At 32.8% G+C, this 24,465-nt stretch overlaps 1 protein-coding gene across 1 annotated transcript; it reads left to right on the top strand.

Annotated features, from left to right (window-relative positions):
* The first annotated feature begins 1,490 nt into the window (after window positions 1-1,490).
* Window positions 1,491-10,306, top strand: LOC106457087 (monoacylglycerol lipase ABHD12-like). Its single transcript, XM_022382901.1, has 2 exons — window positions 1,491-1,698; window positions 4,232-10,306. Exon 2 carries the CDS (start codon window positions 4,251-4,253, stop codon window positions 5,358-5,360), a length of 1,110 nt encoding a protein of 369 aa, XP_022238609.1. The 5' UTR covers window positions 1,491-1,698; window positions 4,232-4,250; the 3' UTR covers window positions 5,361-10,306.
* Window positions 10,307-24,465: the final 14,159 nt, after the last annotated feature.

The raw sequence follows: 24,465 nt of genomic DNA, 5'->3' as shown, positions 1-24,465 counted from the left end.
CACTATTTTTTGCTCTATAACTCAATAAAAAATGATCAGATTTTGGTGAAACTTGGTGGACATATATATATTGTTACGCCTCCAGTCGTTAGTTAATTTTCCGTAACTTCGTTCCAACCAAACTTTAGCGACACAAGTCCTTTCTTAAATAAAACTGGTTTATTCTTTCTGAATATAACTTTACGATACACTTAATTTCAACAGTCGCTCTATAACAAACGCTCACGTCTCACGTGGCCAAAAATATTTTATCCGCATACATTCAATTACTCATTGCACTGTCTGCAGTTCAATTACTCACTATTTACACATTGTCCCGTCACGTTGTGACCATCTTATATATACCAGGCTACCCCAATCTAGTAATCTCCCGACAATTCACGAAGGTTCGAGAAAGAAGTGGCGTGATACTAGTCACGTGACCTCGCTGACGCAACAATATACAATTTTATTCGTCATTGTCCTGCGAAAAATTGTCCGTGTCTGTTGATAATGGAGGACATACGTATATATTTTCGTATTTTTTGAGAGGTGAAAATGATTAACGCTGCGTGGCAGAGGTTTGCGCTCTACTGAATGCCCCTCTGTTTTTTTTTGTTACCACACGTACTTGAAATAATAATCAAATAATATTTACCTAGGAAAATTATGTAGCATAAAATAAAAAACAACACTTCTACTGTTCATTTACCTCCCCACTTGTAGAAATATACATAAAAACTTTCGTTTTGTTCATCTTTTGCACTAATAAGGGCAGAGAATGGTTCGGGTGTGGACTATAGCATAACTCTGAATTTTGTAGCAGACGAGTCAGGTTCGAACTCATGTAATATCACAAAATGTTCCTCGTGGGTTTAAGATATGGTTGCATTAAAAAGGTGACAATTTATCCCTTAGTATGGGTAATAGAGTGATACTGACTGATTGCCTGCCCTCTGATCATGAGTTATAATTAAGTTAGGGACGGCGACATAAATCCGAATACAATAAAAAGGCAATAACATAAAATATGAGGTGTTTTAGGTTCATTATACAGGAGTATTGAAGAACGTTCATTTTTGAAAAACATTATTATTTGTTTACTAAAGGGATTTGTGATTATAATTTGTTGATTTAAAGCTAAAAGTCTAATTCTGAAAAATAACTATTTAATTTAAACATTTTCATTCATATGAAAATTCTTTTGAAAATAAGTGACTGAAATTGAGGAAATTGTTCTGAATATTCGTCATACGAATTTTATAGCTCCCCAAAAATGAGTTCAAAATTATATTTATTTATGTAACTATTGGATTCAAGGTTTTAACAAAAAATTGTATTTATAAGTTTGTTATTTAAATTTGTGAATCAATGTATTTCGCATCTTGAGTCTGAGAATAGCTATTGATTTAATAAAATAAGAAAATAGATTTTACGTTAAATGAGTCAGTTTTCTTTGTATCATTAGTTTCTTTTGAAGTTTATATCTTGCAGATTTATATTCAATATGCTATCAATGGTGGTTCGAAGGTGTACATGAAGTGAACTAATATAAGTAAACAAAGTCAGCTGATCTTTCTGATTTGTTCGTTTACTTAAAGATATGTCTTTCGAAAGCAGTTAAGAGTGTAGGTCATTCACCAGTGGTTGTTAAATAGCAGCGAATAGCTTAACGACGTTATTTACGAAAACAAAAACTGTAGTAATACTAGTAACTTAGTAAGTATTTTATTGTTTATGTTTTGCTAAGGCTTTAGTGTGCATTATTTTGAATCAATAAATAATTTTAAATAATAGTAATAAAGTTTAGCTTTAACTTTGACTTAAGAAAAATGTAATTGACATTGAACATTTAAAAATTTGTTTAAATTAGTGTTACTGTTAGTAACAAATTAATGCTAACCGCAAGTTATTTCTTACGTCGCTCTAGTCCTTGTACTATCTCTATCAGCCCTATTACTCACTACTATTACTAAGCACAAGTATAACTAGTTATGTACAACCGTAGGCCTGAACTCTAACTTGAATCTGAAATAAATTGCCACATAATTGATTAAATAAGCAATAAGAAATATTACACACTTTGCGTAATCTTTAAATTCAATATAAAATATTACAAATCATTGATGTTGTTTTTTATTTCAACAGTTCAAGCTCTTTGAAGCATTACTGATTAGCTTCCTTATCTTGCTTTAACTTAAGTTAACTAGCATTAGATTTAGTAGCAATAGCATGTAGCTTTGGCTTTCTATTGAAACAGTATATACTTTATTAGATGTAACATCACTTTATTAATCTTTCCAAAAATTTAAAAAAGTTTCTTCTGATAACATAAATAGTTAGTAATATCATTCTTATTCTCTAATTTTGAAAATGATTAATGGTAGTTCATTTGAACAGTCAAATATTGGTATGTATGTAATATACATATATCACTCTTCTTGTGGTGACAAAATGACATACGTAGAATGTACATGTGGATGAAAAAATGTTGTTGTTTTTCAAAATAAGAACATATAAAATTATAAATGCACTTCTTTCTTGGTGGCTGTTGTGCATCTAAGAACATTTATTCAACTTGGCTTCCTAGTTTGTCATTTTTTCTGGTGGTGTTTTGTTGTACATTCCATTCTTGCATAAGCTGATAAAGCGTGATCTAAATAATCTGAACAGGTTTTTTCCATTGCTTTTTGTCATTTATTACAGACATTATTTTTGTAAACTATATTTTCAATTTCTTAATTTATCTCTTAGCTGGAGGATGCATGAGGTTAAGATCTAGTAAATTTGACTAAGGTTTAGATGGGAACGTCAGTTATAAATACAAGTAAGCAGTTAATAGCAAGCCAGTCAGTTTTTAGTGGGTAGAGTGCTAGTCATTCAGTTAAGTATTTGGATCAGTATTAGTTATCACATATATTCAGTTACTCAGTTGGTTTGCCATGGAATTTTAAAAGTTTATCTGTATGCTAGTAATAATAAAATTAATGAGTAAACTTCTATTGAAAGAGAAAATGCTTTGTAAAATTATTTTTCTAGGCCTACAAGTACAACTGTGTACAAATGATAATAGCCTGTAGGTTAAGGAAGAAATAAACTAATTTTCAGTGCCCCCTTTTGCCGCCCCCTGCAGATGCCAATGTTCATAATATTTTGTGTATAGTTCCAGAGGATAATTTTCAAATTTAAGATTATGAAAATATTTCAGAATTATCAGCTGACTAAAATGGCAAATAGGTGTTAAGAATATATACATATATGTGTACTTGTATAAGTGATGTATCTTAATCATAGATCATACATGCACATGTAACTACTGTTAACAATTAATAACAGCCCCACAGCTATTGTATGTAATGACTTTGAATAAGATAAATTCAGATGAAACACATTGGTCAGAATTATCTTATATTGTTACTTACAGAAATATTTTATGTATGATTAAAACATCCAGATAGGCTAAGTTTGTGGAAGTAGGTAGAATTTCGGACTAAAATGTGTGTGAGGAGGAGGAAAATGTGACTTAATTATTGTGAATGTCATGTGTATAACTATATCCTGTGTGAAAAAGTTGGTGGTGGGACAACTATGTTTGGGGATATAGGGGTGACTGGTGAACCATATAAAAGGTAAAAAATAACATGGTTCAAACAAGAAACTCGTTACAGGATTTTTAGGCACAAAGATAGACATTTTCACAGCAGCACTAGATGTAATTCTATATGTAATGGTTGGAGACGGCTTGAATGGGTAATGAAGAAAAACTTTAATATAAGTTTAACATAACAGCAAATGTACAATGTTTCGACAAGGTTTTGTCATCATCATATTCTATATTTGAATCTAACTGGTGCTGCTTTCCATTGTTATGATATGTGTAAGATCTCTCTTGCTGTTTAATCTTTAATCTTAATGCTTATAAAAGTTGTACAGTCTCGCATAAGATCAATGTACATTTAATTCCATTCTGTACAATAGTTAATTAAATACATCCATTTTCAGTGTTTTTTGTGCGTATGTGCTTGCGTATTGCTAACTTGTGGCTCAGGATAACATTTTGCACAGTTTCAGACAAATACCTATTAGACAGTTAACTTATACAAACAATAGTAATAATAATAATAATATTACATATACTTTTTATTAGAGAAACTTTGTCTAATAAGATAATTTTTCAGAATATGACTTAGAGCTAGGTAATAATGTATGAAAGTGTAATAGTGATTGTACAAAGTCTTGTTTTTTTTCAAAGGTGTGATAGTGAAGAAAAAATGTTGCGTAAGAGAATTGGTGAAAAGAATAACTTGAACACAGACAACTTAGAGGAACTTAGTAAATCCAAACTTAAGCAAGAGGAACAATCCAAGTCTTATAAGAAGAAGTCACTGAAAAAAGTTATTATTGTATTATGCTCTTTTGGTTTTATCTTGTATGTTGTGTTACCATTGTGGTTTATTTCTTCACCTTGGTTACGAGGTCACATAATATTTCTCACCTATATCAGTTGGCCACCTTTTCTGAACCTGACAGTACCAGAAAAATTTGGTCTGACATGTGCCAGAAATTTTTACATTGAATCAGAACCTGGTATAAATCTTGGTGTGTGGCACATTCTTCCTAAGAGTAGATGGGATGGTTGTCAAAAGGAAAGCTTTAATTGGGAAAAAGAGTTTGATGATCAAAGGCCAGTAATATTATATCTTCATGGTAACTCAGGTTCACGAGGTGGCTCGCATAGAGTTGAATTGTATCGAGTTATGTCTGAAAGTAAAGTTGATGCACATGTTGTTGTCTTTGATTATCGTGGTTATGGAGACTCCACTCTTATAGATCCAACCATTGCAGGTGTTGTCCAGGATGCTAAAGTGATGTATAACTGGTTAAAAAAAAGAGTAGATAAGTCTAGAATTTTTATATGGGGACATTCTCTTGGAACTGGGGTGACAATCAGATTGGCAGAAAGATTATCAGTGGAAAATGACAACCCAATGGGTATTGTATTGGAATCGGCATTTGATTCACTTTGGAAGGTTGGATATCATCATCCAATTTCAAGCCTTCATCGCTTTTTACCCTATTTTGAACATTGCTTTGTAGAACCTGTTCGACAGGAAGATCCGAATTTTGACAGTGAAGAAAAAGTGGGACATATTACTGCACCTATGCTGATATTACATGCAGAAGATGATCTAGTGGTACCCTTTGCTCTGGGTAAAAACCTCTTTAATCGTGCTCGTAAAGAAAGACCTTCTTATCTGAGTCCAGTTGAAATGATTAAGTATAATTCAGAACTTGGGTATGGGCACAAGTATATTTGTCGTGATCCAGGACTTGCAGATGTTATTTTCAAGTTTATCACAGATCAGAAAAGTCTAGTTTAATGTATTTTAATTTTTTTCAAATTACATTTGTTAGGTTAATTTCAATATTGTTTAATACCAACAAGAACAAGGGCTAGAAACAAAACACTTCAGTAATGAGTGTGAATGATGATCTCAGGGTTAATTCTAATTAGGTTTTTAAACGGATGCACTGTTTTACAGTAAATATGAAAATTATCTTTTTATTAAAGATCTTGAGAATTTAATTATAATAGAAATAGGATATTACTGTTTATGTAATTGTCAAGGAATATGGTGCTTCATCACTGAGATAATGCAAGAAACATTACATAATAGCAGATGTGAAACCAGCTCCTGGCAAAGAATTTAGTTATGGTGAAACAAGTGATTTTCTTAATGCAATTATTTATGCAATAAAATGGCCATAAGTATTAGGATATAGTAATTGATTTCACTATCCCGGTACAATAAATGTTTTGTGATACACATATTTAAATAAATTTAGTATGATTTTCAACTTCTATCAAGAAAGGATAAAGAAACCATTACTTTTTCTAAGTGTCAAATTAAATATACTTCCTTCTTCTGCACAGCATTTTCAAGTATACTTAAAAAATTATGACAGAAAAGCTTAGAAAGAAAGGATGACTCATGAAAAACATTTCTTAAATGAAGAAAGAATATTAAGAAATAAGTGAGCATAAAGCCAATTTAATGAACTCGTGTATACTTTTCAGATAAGATATTTTCTAAATTTATTAAAAATTAAAAAAAAGGGCAGCAAACTATGTGTAAATTAGTGCTAATAAGAAGTGTTTGATCTTGTCATTTCAATAGGGCACTACTAAGAATCTCCTTGATTCCTAGCCATTTCATATTTTTTACTGCTACTGATATTATGTGAAGTTTACCTTCTGTATGGCCGATTGGTAACTGGAGATTTTCACCTAATAGTTCTTAAGTGTAATGAGGAGTTTTGTATCATACCCTGTCTCAATGATAGACAAATAGTTGAAAAGTTAATGTATACTTTAAAATACTGAGTAGTGATTATATATATATATATCATAAACTATTTGCTGTTGTCCACATCCAGCCTTATGATGCAGCTTATGAAAATAGTAAATTAATAAATACAATTTGTATGATTGAAATGGGGAGGGGATATCACGAGGGGGGAGTGTTTAGTATAGGACTAATTATAATTAGCTTTAAGAATATAATTGTGACTGTAGGATATAATACAAAATATTGTTTCTCCATACATGTGAAATATCCCTTCATTAGTACAAAAAATCTAAAGTAAATTTATACAATAGAAGAATGTACTTGAAGTTAATTTATTTTATGTCTTAGAGCAGGAATCTGTAAGCCATGGTTTAACAAGCTATGCAAGGATCTAAATATAGTGCTTCAGAGAGTAACTGATTTTTTAAAAAAACTCTTGATTAATGAATGAAGTATTTCTAGCTTACAAAGATGCCATATTGACTGTTATCAGTGGACTGGAATTTGCTTCTAATTAACTCTTTCAAGTCACTTCCCCCCTCCCCAAAGGGAGATAAGGCACTATCTTTTACCAGAAGTATATAAGTGAGAGAGATAGTTGCATGTTTTGAAAGAGCACTCTGAAAACATTGAAAATTTGACAAAAATTACTAAATTATTGTGACTTTTACAAGTATTAACCTAAAATCTGTAGTAACGTGAAAGAGTTGAGATGAAATAACCACAAAGAATAGTAGAAATAATGACAGTATTTTTTTATGTTGTATACTACTTCAGATTAATGAAGTTAGAAGTTATAGTTAAAGAATGGAACAGAGGTGTATTAAGAGTGAAAATTTATTATAGTATTCATCACTGAAATGTTGTTTATTTCCTTTTTGAATAAAGTACACATACATAAAACTCATGCTGTATAAGAATTGACAAATACAAATGTGTTTAGTGTAAGAATAGAAATGTATGTTGATAAATCAATACAGTAGGTACCTTTTGAGCTGATGAAGAAGTCATGTATAGGTTCTGGCATTGCTAATTTAGATTTGTATAGATTTTGCAATTTTAATAATTATATACAATATTTGAATCTAAGCTAGTGGATGTAATACAACACACATAATAAACATAACACTATTGTTAGTTATTTGTAGAGCAGTATATGTTGCTATTCACCCAATATTTCTGAATTAAAAAATCCTAAACAGAGCTATAATGGGATCATTTAAAGTTTACACGGTCCATTTGTTTAGAAGTCTTCCAATAAGTTAACCACTCAAAGCTACAAATGTAGAATGCAGAATCAGTAACTACTACTTTCAATACAAGTGCATATACCCTTCATATCTCCATATTAAATGTGTGTGTGCTTCTGTAATTCACAATATTAATAAAAATATGTACATACTTCATACTAATATACATTATTAATGAAATATATACACGCTAAATAGCTCATATTTCTGTATACAAATGTTTTGAATCAATTTTATATGTTATCTGCAAGTTTCTGCATGTACGTTTCATTCACAGTCAAGTTTTTATCACAAAATAGCCTATCACTTTTATTAAGTATCAGAAGTGCGGCCTTTTCTTGTGCCTTCTCGAGATGCAGACTTGCCTCTGTCTTCTGGGATGTCAATTCTTGCAAATATGATAAATGAAATGTTACTTATAAGTTACAGAATTTTCTAGAAATTGGAATTGTAGGACCAAACTAATTATTTTTTTATGTATATTCTGATATTTATCTAAAAACAGTTCATAATATTTTTTCTAATATTTTATATTTTGCATTACAAATCTTTGAATCGGTTCTGTGTTATATGAAAATTATGTAATGAAGTGTATTTGTATTCTGTTCTAGTCGCGTCTTCATTATTGCAACACATATTTGGAATGGAAAAAATGTTATTTGATAAGTGTCTTTCATATATATGTTTGAAATATGTAGTCACTACCTGAGTTAAAATTAATATTATAGAAAATTGTATAAATGTTCCAGGAATTTTGAACCATAGCTTAATAATTTCTGGTAGAGGAAAGTTAACTGAATATATATATAAAAAAAACTTTCTTATTGTATATGAATTCAACTGTGGTACTTTTTTTTATGTAGAAGAATTAATAAATAAAACTTTTTCAAGGAATGTTATGGAATTGAATGGAAAATATATATCTGTTTGTGTATTTTGTTGAGGAAACCTTTATGGAATGAACTTTAATGTAAACAAAAACATTGTTTTATTTGTTAGTATAATTTTAAGGAACTAATTATTATTATTACTTTTTTGCTTACATATTATTGTTACTAATATCTTACTCTGGTGATGTGGTGGTTAAATTTAAATATTTGATGTTTTATAAACATATTTGGCAAGCATAGGAATTTATAAAGAACATAAGGATAGTTAAAAAAATGTTAGTAAAAACTTTATTGCTTGCATGCAGATATATGAGGATAAGAAGCATTAGGTTTCAAACAGTGTCTTATAATTTCTAAGTTTCTTTTCTTTGCCACTTTTACCTAACCTGAGTTTGGCTACTGTGAAGGTAACTGTTATTGAAGTAATTTTCTCTTATATACATGGGTTATTTTTTCCTGAAACTTACTGATCCAAAGAGAAATTTCTGTGTATATCTATACTAATTTTTGAATTATTGTTTTAAGCATGATATTGCATTTTTGGGATGACAAAATAGCATATAAACCCAAATCTAAGTTTAACACAAGCAGGTACTTTACTTGGTTCATGCAGTGATCTGAAGACTTGTAATGCTGTAAGATCTGGATTTCAATACCTTTGGTGGGTGTGACACAGATAGCCCATTGTGTAGCTTTGTGCTTATCAACAAACAAACATAAGAGTGGCCTGAAGTGAAATATATACACAAGTGGTGATGTCTTGAGTTAAAAAATAGTAATTTGAAAATGGTCATGGGTGAAATTTTTACTTTTATTACAGAGGTATAAGAAATATCAATGAAAGACTTGTTTGGACCTTGCAAACATAATCTTTTATCCATAAACATTGTTTGTCTTGATACAAACCTTCACATTTCAGTTTAAAGAACACAATATTTTCTAACTATTTATCAGCCTTTCTTTTATGGCAAGTGATAAAAATCTTAGCTACCTTTTGTGTAATAAAATGTATTATGATTGTACTATAACGTGATTAGTATTTTTTATAAGTAATGTGTAACACACACAGCATTCATAAATAAGACAAGTAAGTATATTGGGCTATTTTTAGTTGAGCTTTTTTTTTAATTAATTGAACTAATAATTGGTATTTACAAAAACCATCTTTTTCATCAAGAGTAAAACTGAGATTTTAATTTTACATCTTAGCTCAGATTGTCTATTTTTCTTGAATTGTTATGCCCCAAATTATGTAGTAAAGAACAATGCAACTGTATGTTTGTGAGGTGGTTTAAATAAATTTACTTACTTCATTGTAAATGCTTCTTCAGTTGTCATAAAATGTTTACACTAAGAGAATGGAATGGAACAAGTTTAATTAACATAAGGGTTCAGGTTTAAAATTTTACCTGAAAATAAAACTAACTTCCAAAAGCACAGATATTAAAAGTATAACATTTTATATGAAATGCTAGAGAGATTAATTGTGTGTGGTACATGTGTTTAACCTTTAGTACCACTTGAAACTGAAGATAAAGAAAATAGGGAATTTACTTGCATGTTTGCTTCTGGTTATTATCAGTGCCATATTGAGCAAGAAAACTTATTAAATTTTGTGGAATTTATCTTAAGTTAATTTTCTAAAGGCTATATAAATGAGAATTGATCATGTTGTATTTTTTATAATAATCATACCTTTCATAAGCATGTATTACTGGGTATGGGGGGGGGCATAGCTAGATACAGGGCTGGGGCACCTTTTTAAGAATTAAAAAAATAAATACTTGTTATCAATTTTCAATCAAACAGTAAAAAAACATTTTGTAAATGTAAAATGATGTGGGGATGGCAGTGCCAGAAAAAAAAAATGCAAACAAGAATATTGGGATGATACAGCTATACATAGATCATCCCCATATTTTTGTTTGCATTCTTGTTGGCACTGCTATCCCTACATCGTTTTACATTTACAAAATGTTTTTTATTACTTGTTTTGTGACATTTTTTCCTCTGACTGAAAGTTAATGTATTCTATAAATGTGGGTAATAAAATTTAATATTAAATGTATTGATTTTTTTTACTCTTTCTATTCATACATAATATAGGGTTTGGCTCCTTAAAGACACCAGTTGTATAATGTACAAAGTATTTAGTATTTTGCATGTTACAGTCATCTAATGTTCACCTGTTATTGGCTAGTAATACCTGTTTCACCATGTGCTTAAGCTTTTTAAAGGAACACTATCGTTTGGTAACGATAACCTCGTTTACACCAAAATTATGATTTTTTTCGAAATTACCACTAGTTATTACGAGTAAGCGATGACATCGTGCACTGCCCAGAAACACATAGAGTGGACTTAGGTTTAAACTGACGTTAGTGATAAAGTAGTTACCTCGATCGAAACAAGAAGAAGAAAGATGAACAGTTTTGTGGATTGGTCTCTTAGCGATTGTTTCTTTCCTTGTTGGGTAGAGAAACAAATGAAAGTGAGTATCAATTATCTTTTATAGTAAAGCTCTCTGTCATTGTTGATTTTTAGCGTGTGTATTTGTATTATGCCTATTGAGTACCTTGGTCATCTCTACGTATAGTCTACAGACTATGATAATCTGTACGTGTAATTTTTAAGGAATTAGAAATATATCTGAGTTTATAGTTATATAAAGTATCCATGATTGTAAGTACAAATATTTATAAGAATTTATTAGTGAAAGGAAAGAAGAATGTAATAATATGTCAGCCACATTATCCGGTGCCGATGAGGACCTTCCCCCAATATTAGGGCTCATCAGACCGGCTGGGATAGGACAGGCATAGTAGTGGCTGTGACATTGTCTAAAATTGTTAGAATTTAGACCCATCCCATTATAATTTCGTAGCTGTGTCCTGAAAAGATGGATTGCAGTGTAGTTAACTGAGCACTTTGTTGGCAATTGTGGAGACTTAACTAAAGTTACACTACTCGTGGGTATCATAATGAAATAAGTTACGCACACACACACAGTCCATGATTAGGGTGAAAAGTGTGATAATACTGGTAGTGTAAAAAGCAGTTTAATAAAACATGCAACGTATCGTGATTGTTATATCTTCTTTTTTACACACTGATAGTCTAAAAAATTTATAAATCATCTAAAACGAAATAATCTAGTCTTGAAGTGATAATGTAACTAAATAACGTGTGTTTCGCACTAGCTGGATTGTGTTCTGACAAATGTCATGCGATAGAAATCCAAAATCGGAGGAAGGAGAACCTGTGCTTTGGTCAGTAGTAAAAACTCCTTTAACGTGTAACAGTAACCAAATATCAGTTACTTTCAATAGTATATGATTGAAGACTATACACCTACAGTCTGACAGTATCTTCTTGTGCATTAGTTCAAGATTGATAGGCCAGGTGGTTAGGGCGCTCGACTCGCAATCTGATGGTCGCGGGTTCGAATCCCCGTCCCACCAAACATGCTCGCCCTTTCAGTCGTAGGGGCGTTATAATGTGACGGTCAATCCCACTATTCGTTGGTCAAAGAGTAGCCCGAGAGTTGGCGGTGGGTGGTGATGACTAGCTGCCTTCCCTCCAGTCTTACACTGTTAAATTAGGGACGGCTAGCGCAGATAGTCCTCGTGTAGCTTTGCTTGAAATTCAAAAATAAACAAACAAATCAAGATTGACACTTTACATAATAAATTTTAAAAATACATGCACCTTTTTGGCACAAAATTTAGTAGAAAAACAAAATTAAACGTAGACGTTGACCAATGCGAAATATCTGTCATTTCTACATCTATGTGAGAATTCTCGTCAACATCGTCAAGATATATTGTTGTAAGCTATATTTTCAATGTTTCAATTTAGTTGTTATCTAGAGCGTATATGGTATTAAAGTTGCCTATAACGAGATTGTTTTAGATGACGTCAAACAAATCTAGTAAATTTGACGAATATCTAGAAGCGAGACATCGGATATAAATATAAGTGGGCCAGTCAGTAGTAAACTAAGAGTGAAGCGTTATGTAGTTTTGTTTTTCAGTTGGTATAATGCCAGTCAATCAGTGAAGTATTTAGTTTTGTTAAAGTGTTTATATCACTGTTATTTACCGCGTAGATTCAGTTACTTGATCGATTACCTGTGAAACTTAACAAGTAAGTTTATTTTTATGTTAGTCGTTGTACCATTAGGGAGATATTTCCGTTTGAACATCATTTGCAGAGCTAGGCCAACAAGTTTCAACATTATACAATTACAAGTGAAGGAAATAGGTAGAAAAATTAAGTAAAATTTAAATTTTCCTTAATGGGTTCTTTTAAATTATGTGGTGAAAATAATTCAAAAATCCAGTTCAATAAACTATAATGAATGGCCTTATTTCTTCCTATAATCTACAAGCATGAACACTTGCACACTGTTATAAATTGTTATAAGCCTATATTATTGATAACATCCAAACCTCTAACGATACTAGAACCAACGCAAAATCAACTTGTAAAAACTAACTCAATAAGTGCGATAGGAAACAAAGATTCAAATACTTCACGAAAACACACTGGCTGATTTAACTCTTTATCTAGAAATAACGATTTCCTTGATCAACTCTACAAACTATCTTATATTTATGATCCAAGCCTTGTTCTAGATATTTCATCAGATCTCTGGATCATTACATCATCAACAATCCACATCTCCCTCTAGCTAACAAAAACAATTTACAACATTATAAATACAACTTAGAACAATAGAATCAACTTTCATGAATAACAACCGTTGCCGTATGAATTAAATAAAGTAAATGAATTGAAATTATTATAATTTTTTCTTTAATTCATTTACAGATCTGATTTTTAAAGTGAGGATTAATAACACAATATCATGTATATATTATTATCGCTGATTATTTATTTATAATTATTTTATTCTCCAGTCATCGCAGAAGAACTAGCGATCTATCAAACTAGTTTTATTCTATAAGCGGGTCGAGCAACCATAGTGTCAACGGGAGAAACTACGTTAGTAATTCTTAGAACTTATGAGTGAAAGTAAAGAAAAAAAAGTTAGAAATAAACGAGGAATATGACAATTTGAAAACACCTAGCATAGCCTGGTGGTTAGGGCGCTCGACTCGCGGGTTCGTATACACACGGAGCGTTATAATGTTACGTCAATACCACTATTCGTTGGTATAAGAGTAAAAGAGTGGGCGGTGGGTGGTGTTGACTAGCTGCCTTCCCTCTAGTCTATCACTGCTAAGTTAGAGATAGCTAGCGCATATAGCCTCAAATAGGTTTGCTCGAAATTCAATGTATACTTCAAGACTGGAAATGGTTATATCAAATAAAAAATAAAGTTTTGGATAATTAGGATACTGGCATTTATGTTTTTGCACAAGTATTGAACGTTTATTTGTTGATGTTACTTCTAGACCAATACAGTGAAAGCGTAAAGAAATTCACACATTAGTTTAATTATATCCGAGGTATTTGAGTAAAAATGCACAGTAATATTAGTGAGAAATTTGATTCTAACTAGGTATGCTACTTGACTAAAAGAACTGTAATTCATCACATAAAAATGCAAAGTAATATTAGTGAGAAATTTGATTCTAACTAAGTATGCTACTTGACTAAAAGAACTTTAATTCATCACATATAACTTTTTTTTAAATGTTACTGTTCACTTGCATGATGCAACTTTAATTTTAAATAATCGTATAGTATAAGCAGCTTGATTATAAATGCAAAGTGCTGTGTATGGTATACACTTGACTTCAGTACGTCGTGATTTTAAAACGGAATCAAGAAAAACATTTTTTAACCGGGAATATCAGATAATATTACCAAGTTTAATCATAGACAATTTCATCATCCTTGTTTGTATCCCATTTTGTGATCCTCAAACTCATTGTTACCTTATATAAGAATTATGTTTTGTTGTGATATTTCAGGTGCTTTCATTAATGTTACAGATAAGAATAGTAACTACAATAGCAGGAGGAACGACTGAAAGTGTTATTCGAAATTAAATCTGAATTTCTGACTCTGATTGAGTTAGAAAAAATCGCCCAAACGCAATATAAAGCTAATCTTTATTTACAACAAAACAACTAAAGCCGACAGGTGTTCAAAAACACGGATTTGTTTGTTGAATTTCGCACAAAGTTCTCGAAGACTGACTGCGACGTTTAGATCTAGAGAGCTCTCACCAGAAGTTGTGAAGGAAATCTTGAGAACCTGAATCAGACTTGGAGAACATAACGACTATATACAAAATTTAGCAGCGTTATCTCTTCCAGAGCGCATGCGTTACTCATTCCATTGATCTTCCCAACAGCCAAAATAAGGATAATATATCCTCGGGGTTACACAAAGCTCTCCACGTAGCTGAAACCTCTACAGAAACTACATAATATTTTTAATGAACATAATTCTACAGCATCTTCCACGAGAAAACTTTACGTCACACCAAAGGGGACTAATATATAACAATAAGTAACCAAGGCAGCTAAAGGTTTATCCAAATTTCAGAACCAATCTCTGTTGTTAAACCTATACACATATATATGTGAAAGATGATTTTTTTATCATGCGAACAAAAAAATATTCACCTGTTTAAACTAAATGGAAAATGCTTTGTTTGTAGTTAGGCACAAAGCTACGCGATGGGCTATCTGGGTTATGCCCACCACGGGTATCGAAACCCGATTTTCAGTATTATAAGTTTCAGACTTATTGCTGTGCCACTGGGAGAGGGTAAAAGGAAAGAAACATTACTATGGATACTATATTTTTACTTTCCTTTACCTTAAGCTTATCCTCAAGCCGACTTTTAATTTTAAATGTTCAATTGTGTATCTATATATACATGTAGGTGTAAGAAAATCACATACCATATGTGGGTCAACTGTAACTTGCTGTTACCTCTCGGAAACACAACAAAACGTACAGATAGAACAGATAAGCTCAACCATATAAAAAGATAAAATTCGCTAGTACAGCACAATATATACTTGTATGTCTAAAAATTGTAAATCTTAGTAATACAATCAAACATGTAGTTTTACTTGACATTTTTAGGTAAATTCGAAGTAGAACAACTGTTCAGCTTTACTTAAGTAAAATTGAGTAAGTGAGATACTTCGTAGTTTGATATAGTTAGAAAAAATCATTTATACAAAACTCTTTTAGCTATATAAGATAATAAGACACACTTCATCTTATCAAGTTGAACATATTACCACAAGTTAAGATAAAACCTAGTAGGTCTTACAAGATTAAAATTATCTAACAGCAAGATACTTTAATCTCACAAAGGTGAACTTATTATCACAACTTAATATACTTCAAGTATATGTCAAGAACATATCATAATTATCAGATAAAGGCAACTACTGTGGCGTTACCAAAGGTAAAGGAACATATACCGCACATAAAATCACGCATCAAAGACAACAATAACCATTTTAGGTTTTCAAAAATCAAGGATAATGTTATATACACACTTTCGCACGAAAGATAAAATGAGAATAGCTTTACGCGTGGGCCGATAGCCTGTTGGTTAAGGCGCTCGAATCACAATTGTTGGGTCACGGGATCGAAGCATATCGCCGTGAATTAGTTTAGGGATTATGAATCATATAAGCTCATAGTAACTTTTTTATGTTATCTAAGTATATATGTTGATAAAGATAAACTTATAGTTAATTGAAACAATTCAAAAATTATATACTTACTTGCACAATAGTTTTTAATTCCAATATTGTGCTGACATTTCATTTTTTATCGACTATGAAAATCCGGTATAGAACTTCAAAGCTATTACAATTCCATTACGATTTTGACAAAGTAGCTTTACACAAAGTTAAGATGATTATCTCGCACAGCCACTGAAAACTAAAAGTAATGACTATTTAAGCACCTATTCTACCTTTTCGTGCTCTACCTATTCTACCTGCTCGCCTTCTCAGCCGTAGGAGTGATATAATATGATGGCCAATCTTACTATTCATTGGTAAAGAGTAACCCAAAAATTGGTGATGGGTATTGTTGACTAGCTGCCCTCCCTCTATCACTTCAAAATTAGGGACAGCTGGCGCAGGTAGCTTTCGAGTAGCTTTTAACGAAAATTCAACAAATATTTTAAGCCATCAATGAAGAAGGATAATGTTTGTTTGATTTTCACTTGCACAAAAAATTAATCAATGACAACTATTGAAGTATTGATGATAAAGAGTAATGTTATAAATCAGTAAGAATATTAGCTACAAGATGGATAAAACAATAATAAACAACGAAAAAAAAAGAGAAGAAGATGGCACATATATACGACACTCACATAGTGGCACTCGCTGAATAGCCAGAGACATCTTTAGAATCATGCAAGCATTAAAGAGAGTTGAGCTTGTCCAACACAATATGTCCAATCTATGGGTTATCATGCTCCACGTAGAGGATATCTACAGTCTTCGAGGAAACATGCCTGTGATACGTTACTAATAGCAGGATAGAGTCCTCTACTGATTTCTCTTTAGCCTCGGTTACTCCTGGGGCTATCCTCGGAGTCTTGAGTTACTTCTCAAATAAGATCTAAATCTTTCCTAGGAAAATAAGGGCGATCAAGCACCAGAACTTGTATATGGAAAACTTCCGGTGAATCATGTCAAAGAGTAGGATAACCAGAAGAGTCAAGAATTGAGCTTATTAGAAAAAATCTAGATAGCAAACTGCTTGGCCAACTTGGATTCTGATTTATCAGAAGTTCAGTTAGAAATGTAGATTTGAGTGCTGTCATGGCCCAGTTACAACTAAAATACTATTGCCTTGGTCAAGTGCCATTTCTACAGTTGTAATTGTACTACGGTGGATCTTACCTGTACCGAATGTCTACTTGCTCCATCATGAACCAGCAGGTTTCGCCTGGGCGCTATATTTGACCAACATGTAGCTGTGCTTTCCATTGTATCATTACTATTAAAGCTACCACTTACATGTACGCGAATCATCCACCATTATCCGGCTGTCGTTATAAAACAGCCTGGATCTAATGAGCAAGGAAGGAGGAGGATGAAACTGCAAGCTCTGGTTCCTCCATAAATAACTGAAATTAGTCTAGCCACCACGCAGGCCTATAGCTTTAGACCATGGCAATTCATCTTAGACCATGGCAATTCATCCTAGACCATGACATTTCATCAGCACAAACATCTTACTTCCACAAGATCACGTTCTTATACAAATATAGTATTGTGTAAGCAAGTATAAAACGATACTGCATGTACGTGTTTTAATTTTTGCATTAGTTCATACATTCACAGTCCACATTAGCGTGTGTACTAACTGCAACGTGTACTAAAAATAAATGTTAAGAAATAATTAGTAAAATTGTGAAATATTATATTAAGACCAAATAACACATTGGGTACACCAAGTTTACTTTTAAACATGACACATAGACCGCTGTTAGTGAATTTCATATCCCACAGATAATAAATATTTTGATTTGATCCAATCGAAAAACATTCTTCACTACCATTACCGAAAATGTCAGGTAAAACCGTATTTTCCTTCAAATGTAGCGTGAGCTTTTCTTTTACTTTTATGTATTCATCGAAAAATCAGTTACTAGCCAAACATTTCAGTGTCAAAATTGGAGATATTCTTTCGTCAGCATTAATGAAAATATCCACTAGATACCATCCAATGATCCTTCACAGGTCAGAAGTCACAGTTTACTTCATACTTCAATATCTTAACATTGAGGTAAAATCTATTATTTTTTATTCATTCATTGCCTGACAGTTGTGCTTTTGTGTAATTGATTCATTTGTGTGATACAACGTCCATGAACGATTTCATGTAATGTCTGGTTGCATGTGTAACACTACACATACACACATATGTTCATACACGTATTCTGCAATATACATAGAAATGACCATCACTTATCACATATGTTTATGGTTTCAGATCGACTTTCTACTCCTACAGAATCCATAGCAACCATAGTGTCACAATATTATATATAATCACTCGAGAGTCAATCTGCTCATTTCATTCAGCGTCACATAAAAATAAATACAGACAAAACCGAATTAGATGAAAACATTTACACTAATATTTATCACGGCCTGATTGATATTCTGCATTGATTAATTAAGAGCACAATTCCCTCACTGGACATGAAAAAGTCACATATACAGGGCTCACACGCATGTTTGTAAAGGCTACCTAATTTTTTGTATTGACATACACAAGAATATCTCAAGCAATTTCTTGTAGGATCGGGCAACACATGTTCACTGTAAAATTCACCTATGTACTCAGAAATCAAATATCACAAAGTCTTTAGATGTATTAGAAATCTTTAATCTTTTTTTTTAGGGATTCCATCTAATAACATCAGCTATCCTAGCTGGGTATCTAGCAAGTATAATTTGCCTTCTCTTCAGAAATTCCACTATTATTTGATTATATAGTGTGAGCAATTATCATAAGATATCAAACACACATTGCATTATCAAATATCATTTTATAGCTTAGAAAGTAAGGGTTCCAGCACTATTTTGTCCTGTTAATCTTACAATCAGTAAATAATCATCAAGTGGTAATAATATGATGTAGTGTATACATTCTATTGTGAAATACCACTTGGTAACTTGTAAAGCAAATGATTCCATATCCTTTCAGATATTTATTTTTTATTTGATCAGAGAGTTGATTCCAGCTGTATTAATCAAGAGGTCATTGACGGAACTTTTGTTGACCATCAGAAGTGTCACCCAACTTCTCTATTGTTGTTTTATCATCTGATTCCTCTTACACAGCTAGATAAGTATTTCCATAAACTTCCATCTCATAAGCTGAATTAAGATAATATTAAACAGTGTTCTCACTGTCTTTTAACTCATTAGTATTTCTTTCATTTCCTCTTCTAGCTTGTGCACAATAAGCTCATCAGTGGAAGATGGCATTTGTTGTTAACATATTCAGTGTGTTTATGCACGCCATGTGATCGAGTTCTTGAAGAATAAGATAAGGATTTGTCCTGCTTGAATCTTGCTTCTGTGCTTAAGATATGTACCATGCCACACCTATTCTCTCTGCTCGAATTTTCATTCCTTACTGATTTCTTATTTCATCTATTATTTTGCATGACAGCTTTTACAGGCTGCTTATATGCAAATTTTTATGCACAAGCTATTGCAGACTTTAACACTCCATATATTCTTGCTGACACTGTGGCACATCTGCTCTAGGAACAAACCGTATGTAATGCCCATATGGGCTGTATTTCTAGCCAAACATGATCAGGTTTGTTGAGCAGTCAGTCTACTTCTATTCTATTGTGTAATTTACCGTCATGATATATAATAAGGGATCATCCCAGATGGTTATTTCAGGGTTAGTAAACTTTGTAAACATCTGCTTGATAATCTGTATTACCTATTCTGCTAAACCACGAGACCGACGAGAATGATGGCGTAATAAAGTGTGAATCTTCACCACACTTAACACTTTATATAATTAAGAAAACAACTGGCTGTTGAAATTCACCCCTTTGGCTATATAAATTTGTTAAGGTTCTCTAAACTGGTCTATGCACTGTTCATCTTATGCATCAGTGAAGGACTGCAAAATTTGAAGCATATCCTGTCTCGGAACAATGAGGGCCATTAGGTGCATCACATTTTAAGAACAACGTTTCAATGTAAGTTTTATTAGCCACTCAAAAGTGGTGGGTATATTACAAAAGGCAAATTGCATGATACAAAGTTTATACACACTATTTCGAGTTCTCTTGAAAGCAGTTTTGGGCCTTTCCTCATCATCCAAATCAGCTTGAAAGTATCCGGAAACTGATTCTATAGTGCTGAACTAACAGTAACCTTTATCTGTTTACAGGGGTGGAAAAGCAACAGTATGGGTCACTGTGTTCACCCATCTACACTCAAACAAAACATTGAAATACTTCTCCTACTTCCTAACAATGACTACTAGAAATGATCAAACACTATGAAAGCTCTATGTTTCCACTCTTTAAGAGTTACTATATCTAAGTACTCCAAGGAGGCCTATGTAATGGTTGCTTTATCATCAGATATGCATCACCTGTATCTATGTGGAGGTAAGTTACTGTTGTCTCTACAAAACAGCCTTGGCTCCACATACACATTGACATTGTTTTCAATCCAGACTGCTTGGGCAAACATTAACTAAGATTCTCAGATGTCTTGGCAGTTGTGCGTTTGCTTTTATGTGCAACATGACAAAAGCAATCCTATATTTACAGCTACCTCTACTTTGTTAACTGTGCCTATGACAATTCTAGTGGGATGCTGAAAAGCAGAGTATACATAATTGTAGAGCAAACACAGGAACTGCATCAATACATAAACAGGTAACTGTTTGAGAACGTGCAGTCTGCTTTTTAAACAAGGAATAACACATTTCGTGCACTGATTCCATCACTACAGGATCAAGCAATAGCACTAACCTAGACTTTGGTTATTGTGAACCACAGAATATCATTTATATATTCTAGGTACTGTGAAGTACTCTTCAATATACACTCGTGCAATTCACTGTTCTTTAGCTCTATCTGACAATTATTGTGTGGTTTTCTATGAAAACTTTCTATAGTGGCCTATTCTCAAGATCCCAATATAAGAACCATGATCTGAGACAACCACCTTTGTTTTGATAGTGACAATACCTAGAAATATGTCTCTCTGTTCATATCTAGCTGATCATAATTTGACAGGATGAAGTATGTATCAATGGATTATGAAGTCAATTAGTGCTCTAGCAGCTTTTGTATCAACCAGGAACTTTTCATCATGTATTTGGACTTTTATTGGCACATAGTAAGAAATTCTAGCCATGAAAAAGGTAGAATAACCATCAAACCTTTTGAAGAGTCAATTGCATTTCCACAAATCAGTGATCAAACCATACCTGGGCTACATTCGTTTTCTGAAGATCAGTTGACGGAATCCATAACTTTTATGTCTCTTATCCAACTATTGAGAAGTTGAGTAGAACTGAATGTTTTACCTATCTTGTTGTGCAACAAGATATTGTTAGTTTACACAATAGTGGCCTTTCAGCCCACAACCAAAGCAGGCACTTTCATTCACATCCAGAGAGAGGCATCAGTGGTATTTGCTGCAATACAACCATTATGAGAGGCCTTGCTTACACATTGGTATCCAGTGCAGCTGATGAGTTAAGTAAATTTCTTCAGGTTCTCTAAGCTGGTCTGTGCACTGTTCAGCTTATGCATTAGTAATGGACTGCAAAATTTGATTATATAGTTTGGGCAATTAGCTGTAGTAGCTGTTATGGGCTTCTTGTCACCTGTTCAAAGATACTATCCCAAACCCAGTCACAATAGATAATACCTACATTAGGGTGTAGACATCTCTGACACATCATTCTGCTTGGTAATCCCTTTTTTGAACTTATTTACGAGAATATATGTACAAGTAAACAGACACTATAGAAAAATGGGCCTTCCTGTGTGTAAAATGCAGATAATCTGCAAAAGTGATCATGATCAAGATCTCCATAAGACCTTTCTTTTGTGCACTGAATTTGACCCATTGGATAGCTTGATTCTCTACTAGGTTGAAAAATCAGCACAACCCAACCAAGAGTGTATCCCAGTTACTAAGTTTCTACTCTTTCAAGTGCATGATTAAATTTTATATTGTCCATCAGGCATTTCATCACCTATTCTTGAATCCAACTATTTCGAGAAGTGATCTGCTTGAAACATTTAAACAAGTAGACCAAATATTCATTAGTTGTATGTTTGAATGTCAGAAGTAATATTTGCTTTCTATTGTGAAAGGGGATTTGTGGCTGTAAAGACAAAACATCTACAGAGACATCTTGACCAATACTCAGGAGAAGAGCTCTGTTGATCATTCTGGGTTCACCAGAATCGGCATTTCTACTTCCAGAGTCTCTTAACTTTCAGCAAGATAGCCCCCCCCCGTAGCACAGCGGTATACCTGCGGACTTACAACGATAGAATTCGGGTTTCGATACCCGTGGTGGGCAGAGCACAGATAGCCCATTGTGTAGCTTTGTGCTTAACTTCAAAAACAACATCAGCAAGATAAAACTTATAGGCCTTCGCGGCATCACCAAAAGTCCTTTGTCCACTAAAAACTTCTCCTACATTCCACAACTCTCTCTCTCTGACAACCACTTTCGTTTAGTTATTGATTCTCTCTCATGGTACGCCAACATATGTACTTATACTTTGTGAAGTCTATTACATAGTCATGCCCAGTGTTAACCTATAATTACACAAATATTATTCCATACATATGCTGCACACGTTTGACTTTTGCAATGTCTTGTTTCAACAAAAGTTGCCTGAGAAAAAGGTTGAAAGCATGCCGTTAAAACTGCGCTAACTTGAACAGAATTTTAACCTAGAAGTAGTCTTACAACATTCGTACTATAAAATAAACAGTATAATTATCAGTACGAAAATAAGTGTTTACTTGGAGCAACGACTGAATATGTCCTATGAACTAGTCTTCGTAAAGCAGATACAGGGAACTCGTGGTATGTTCCAGAACATCTTTGAACACATGATAGGAAAATATATCATGTCATTTGATTGTCAACCATCATACAAAACTCACTGAACGTCACGCAAAAATAAGCATGCGTGAATACGGAAGATTGAATTATTCTGTGAACAAACCTTGTCAAAAATTAGATTTTTCAGTGAGATGAACATACTGTAATGTCTCCTAGCTGTGCGTTAAATGCTGACTCATGGCGGCTTAACTTAACGTCAGAGAAAGTCACTAGTGCCAACCTCGTGTGTTCTCCAGACGAAAATGATAATTTTATATGCAATTAACTGTCCGTGTAGAAATTACAATATCCCCGATATAGAAATATGCAAATTTGGTTTTACATTCATTAAGAATCAAGTATGCTGAATTATTTGCATAAGATGTTTGTTTGTTTAATTATGCACAAAGCTACCTACAAGGGCTATCTGTGCTCTGCTCACCACGGGTATGGAAACCCGGTTTCTAGCATTGTAAGTCCGCAGACATACCGCTGTGCCACTGGGGGCATTGCATAAGATATAAATATACACAAAAAACATAATATTGAACATGAACTTTTCTGTTGTTGCTTTAGTCAATTAGTTAGTTGCAAATTTAAACTAGAAAAAATATAACATATCTCAAGCCACAAATTTATGATTTCTGTGGGCTACTTTTCTTTTTCAAATGTAACTATGTCATTTTCTGACATTTAATTTTATCACTAACATCATGTCACGATATGCCAAACGCTTATATCGAAAGCACAAATATAAACAGATACATGCAGTTGCTCCCGAATCTGAAATAAAAGTATATAGCACACAACATAAATGGCTTAAAATCGTAGACACAAACTGCCAGTGAAGCACAAAGCAGGTTGCATATTTCTGTGCTGATTATCACATATATTATAAAGTAGTGCAAGCATTGGCTTAAAAAAAGAAAGAAAAAAACAAGCAACAACACTCGCACAGCACGAGGACAAAGTTTGCGGATTATTTTTGTAACCGTCGTGTACATTGATCAAGGTCATCTGTTTACTGATTATATTACTGGAATAAAATTACATGCAGCAAAGTCCGAACATCACAGATTCTACCCAAAATCCTTATTTGCAAGTTGTGAAAAAGCAATATATTTACTATTCTCTAATTCAAATTTTACCGTAAAATATAATTATGTACTTATCTAATATATTGTTACGTCTCTGTTCGTTTGTTAATTTCCCGTAGAAATTCTTCCCGAGAAACTTCAGTGATACAAGTCCTTTCTTAAATAAAACTAGTGTTACGTCTCTGTTGCTTAGTTAATTTTCCGTAAAACTTTAACGACACAAGTCCTTTCTTAAATAAAACTGGTTTATTTCTCTGTTGCTTAGTTAATTTTCCGTAAAACTTTAACGACACAAGTCCTTTCTTAA

Source organism: Limulus polyphemus, unplaced genomic scaffold (genome assembly GCF_000517525.1).
Source record: "Limulus polyphemus unplaced genomic scaffold, Limulus_polyphemus-2.1.2 Scaffold290, whole genome shotgun sequence".
NCBI lineage: Eukaryota > Metazoa > Arthropoda > Merostomata > Xiphosura > Limulidae > Limulus > Limulus polyphemus.
Note: the sequence above shows the minus strand (reverse complement) of the source record. Positions and strands in the feature narration are given on the sequence as shown.

What these genes read in the sequence shown, in the direction of transcription:
- LOC106457087 (XM_022382901.1), top strand. Translation starts at nt 4,251, where the DNA reads ATGTTGCGTAAGAGAATTGGTGAAAAGAATAACTTGAACACAGACAAC.